The following is a 3,620-nucleotide window of genomic DNA, read 5'->3' on the forward strand; positions in this document are numbered from 1 at the left end:
ATAGACTGGGTGGATACCTTTCTGATACCATGGGATAAGTTCCCGGAGGAGCTTATGCAGTTTTTGGAGAGGGGAAAACGACCAAGTCCACGTATGAGAAGAGAGATGGTCCGGATTGTGGTGAATGAGATCATGCGAAAATGCTCTTGCCCAAGTAAAAGGAATTCTATTGAAGTTGCCAAAAAGTTGGTGGCGAAATATCCCAAATCTCTGCAAGACATAATAGAAGGAGATGTCATTGGGCCAGGGTACCATTCTTTAGTTAAGCAGTTGCAATATAGGATTGAAAATGTGAAGCGATCTTCCACACCCAAAATAAGAAAACGAAAGCATTGTACTGATGACTCTGACACTGATGAAATTCCTCCAGAACAGAGAGCAGCAATCCAGGATACTTATGGGTGCATTAACTGGGACGTAAAATTCCTGCCCCTTGGAGAGACCCCTGAAAGCCAACAGGAAAAGAAAGAAAAACTGAAGATGATGTCTCAGCAAACTGCTGCAAATCTAGAGGAGGTCAAACATCTAATGAAGTTGACTTTCTACACACAGCGTAAACAAGTCAACCAGGGTAAAAATATAAAATGCCTTCTGGAGGAGTGGCCATTTTGGTTCAATGAACTTGGCATGGCAGTTCACTTCAAGGAACTTACCGGAATTGGTCTTAAAGAAACTTTCATGCGGAATCTGGAATTGAAGGGGAAACGACTCTTGAACTACTTCAGTACTGTTGGTGTGAACAAGAACCAAAAATTCCTGCAGGCTGTAACAAAGTGTAACGTGATGAGGGAACAGGTGGGTGGTTGCTCTCAAGACGTGACCGAGATGTTGCTGCTTTTGCTCTCCTACTTTAACGAGAAGGAAGACGCAATGTTCCATTATGTGGAGGACACAAGCCTGGCAGAGGAAGTAGAAATGGACAAAGTAAATTTGACTCCCACCCATGTTGTGTGTGGTAAGTTAATTTTTTTTTTCTTTTTTTTCCCCCATTCTTGGTGTTTCAGTTTCTCTGCCATTTCTAATTTTTGGTAACAATTTACAATAAGGTTTCATTTGTTACCATTAATTGAATTAATAAATGTTAACCAACAACGATTAATAAATGCTGTAGAAGTATATTGAGTGAGTGAGTGACGTGACATGTGGCCAAGTATGGTGACCCATACTTGGAATTAGTGCTCTGCATTTAACCCATCCAAAGTGCACACACACACCGTGAACACACACCCGGAGCAGTGGGCAGCCATTTATGCTGCGGCGCCCGGGGAGCAGTTGGGGGTTCGGTGCCTTGCTCAAGGGCACCTCAGTCGTGGTATTGAAGGTGGGAGAGAGCGCTGTACATTCACTCCCCCATCTACAATCCCTGCCGGTACGAGACTCGAACCCGCAACCTTTGGGTTATGAGTCCGACTCTCTAACCATTAGGCCACGACTTCCCAAAAATTGTTAAATGTACATTTGTTAACTAATGATAACAAATGTAACCTTACTGTAAAGTGTTCATTTTTTTTACTGTTATGTTTTTATAATTAAATATAAAATCTAACTTGATTTAAATGTATTTTCTTCTTTCTTTTTAGGTGGATCCTGCTTTTCGTCGAAGCGATTCATGCTGTGTGTGGATCGAAATGTTGTACATGACAACATCCCCTCCTTAATTTCTGCCCTCTGCATGATGTTTGGGAGCTATTATTGCTTTAACATCCATTACCCCTCAGAACTGGCATCGACCCTGGAGTTTTTGCAGAGGTATGTGTTTTTGGATGACCTTTATACAACATTGAACTGAAATAAATCTAAAACAAGTGTTGCATTTATAATTTTGTTCAGTGTATATATATAATGTACATCATAAAATAAAACATTTTAAAATAAGATTTTAAATAATAATAATAATTATGAATAAAAATTATTTTTTTTTAATATATATTTTTAAATGTATAATTGTTAGTATAGTACAATGTATAATATTTATTAGTGTTGTTGTTATATTTAAATAATAATAATAATAATAATAATTGAAAGACCTGACCAATTGTTATTTGGCCCAGGAAATGTGGACAATTTGGCCTTGTCCATGGTGCTGAATGTCCTTGCCGCTGACCAAGGTGCTGAACATCTAAGCTGTACTGCTACATTAACATTTAATGCTTATTAAATTTAATTAAGGGCACCATAGACACTGAGAGGAACATTGTCTTTTCAAGAAGTGATGCTTTCAGATTGTCCACTGTTTACAGCCTTGTATTCAGTTGCTGTAATTGACAGACAATCGAAAACTTTTGCACTTATTTCCAATGAATGCAATATTATAAACTGAGCAGCTTCCCAGACCACACAGTGTTCACTGCATATTATTATGATAATGATTTTAAATGCATGACCAGCTGTGAGTAAACAACACTTCATCCGGTAAGGACACATTTAATGCTCATATCTCTCCAATGCTACATTCTAATTAGACGCCATGATTGTTACATTCTGTCAGACTGTAAGGTTCAATGACAGTGGATTGTTAACCCAGGAGGTTCTATTCATCTAAACAATGGACAATATCTGCATTTACACCAAGTTAACACTGAATTATTGGCAAAGTCTTCACAACAGATTTGCTGCCTGTAATCCATACCACAAAACCCAGACTCCCAACCATTTATTTGCTCATAGATTTATTTGTTGACAAACTTGCGATGACAGTTTTAAGTGGCTAAAAGCCTCCATACTTATTTCTATCGTTTCCTCGGGGGATCAATAAAGTACATCTGTGTTGCTATTTGTCTATCAATAGGAACTCCAGATGTCTCTCAGAGCATTCTCATAAACAAAATCTGTCAAGGAAGGCAGTCACATGAAGGCTGTGAAGAAAGCATGTGAAGCATTATTGACTTTTAAAGGGAATCTGTGCTCTGCTAGTAAACTCATATCAGGACGAGAGAGCAGCCATCAACACTCTTACAGAAAAATAAACATTAATCTCCTGTTTTAAATGCATGTTGTTTGAGATCTGATTACTGGATTGAGATTTTGTGTTTTTCCTACAATAGAACTAATTTATGTCTTTCTCTTGCTTACACACATTATTACTACATAGGAGTCCTTCAAAATTCCACAATATCAAAATAGAAGTTTTTGGCTTATTGGCTGTTGCGAGGCAAAATTGTCTTTAATCAGTATGTTTTTGTCTTGTATCAAAAAATCAAAAAATCCTTTAAATATATCTTGAATAAAGTTAATTTTCTTGTTTTAATGATAAACGTCAATACATTTAGATTTATGCTTAAAACAAGACCAATACAGTAAGTAAAAATGCTATTTTTATATACATAGTATATAGTAAATATAGTAAAGTATTTTTATTCGGCAAAAAAAATGCATGAAACGGATCAACCGTGACAGAAAAGACATTTACAATGTTGCAAAAGATTCTATTTCAAACAAATGCTGTTCTTTTGAACTTTCTGTTCATCAAAGAATCCTATAAAATGTATCACACATATTGTGTCACAACACATATAATTATATATAGCAGCAAAACTGTTCCCTCAGCATTGATAATAATCAGAAATGTTTCTTGAGCAGCAAATCAGCATATTAGAATGATTTCTGAAGGATCATGTGAC

General features: G+C 36.6%; 1 protein-coding gene across 1 annotated transcript; it reads left to right on the forward strand.

Moving 5' to 3' along the window:
* Positions 1-39: 39 nt before the first annotated feature.
* On the forward strand, positions 40-1,789 carry LOC107679108 (uncharacterized). The gene is made up of 2 exons (XM_016474561.1): positions 40-955; positions 1,581-1,789. Exons 1-2 carry the CDS (start codon positions 55-57, stop codon positions 1,787-1,789), a joined length of 1,110 nt encoding a protein of 369 aa, XP_016330047.1. The 5' UTR covers positions 40-54.
* Positions 1,790-3,620: the final 1,831 nt, after the last annotated feature.

Source organism: Sinocyclocheilus anshuiensis, unplaced genomic scaffold, assembly GCF_001515605.1.
Source record: "Sinocyclocheilus anshuiensis isolate Anshui unplaced genomic scaffold, SAMN03320099.WGS_v1.1 scaffold2098, whole genome shotgun sequence".
In the NCBI taxonomy this organism is placed as follows: Eukaryota; Metazoa; Chordata; class Actinopteri; order Cypriniformes; family Cyprinidae; genus Sinocyclocheilus; species Sinocyclocheilus anshuiensis.

Bases quoted from the DNA above. Each gene is read 5' to 3' on its own strand.
- LOC107679108 (XM_016474561.1), top strand. From the start codon at position 55: ATGCAGTTTTTGGAGAGGGGAAAACGACCAAGTCCACGTATGAGAAGA. The intron at 956-1,580 runs GTAAGTTAATTT...CTTTCTTTTTAG, and splicing joins TCCCACCCATGTTGTGTGTG to GTGGATCCTGCTTTTCGTCG.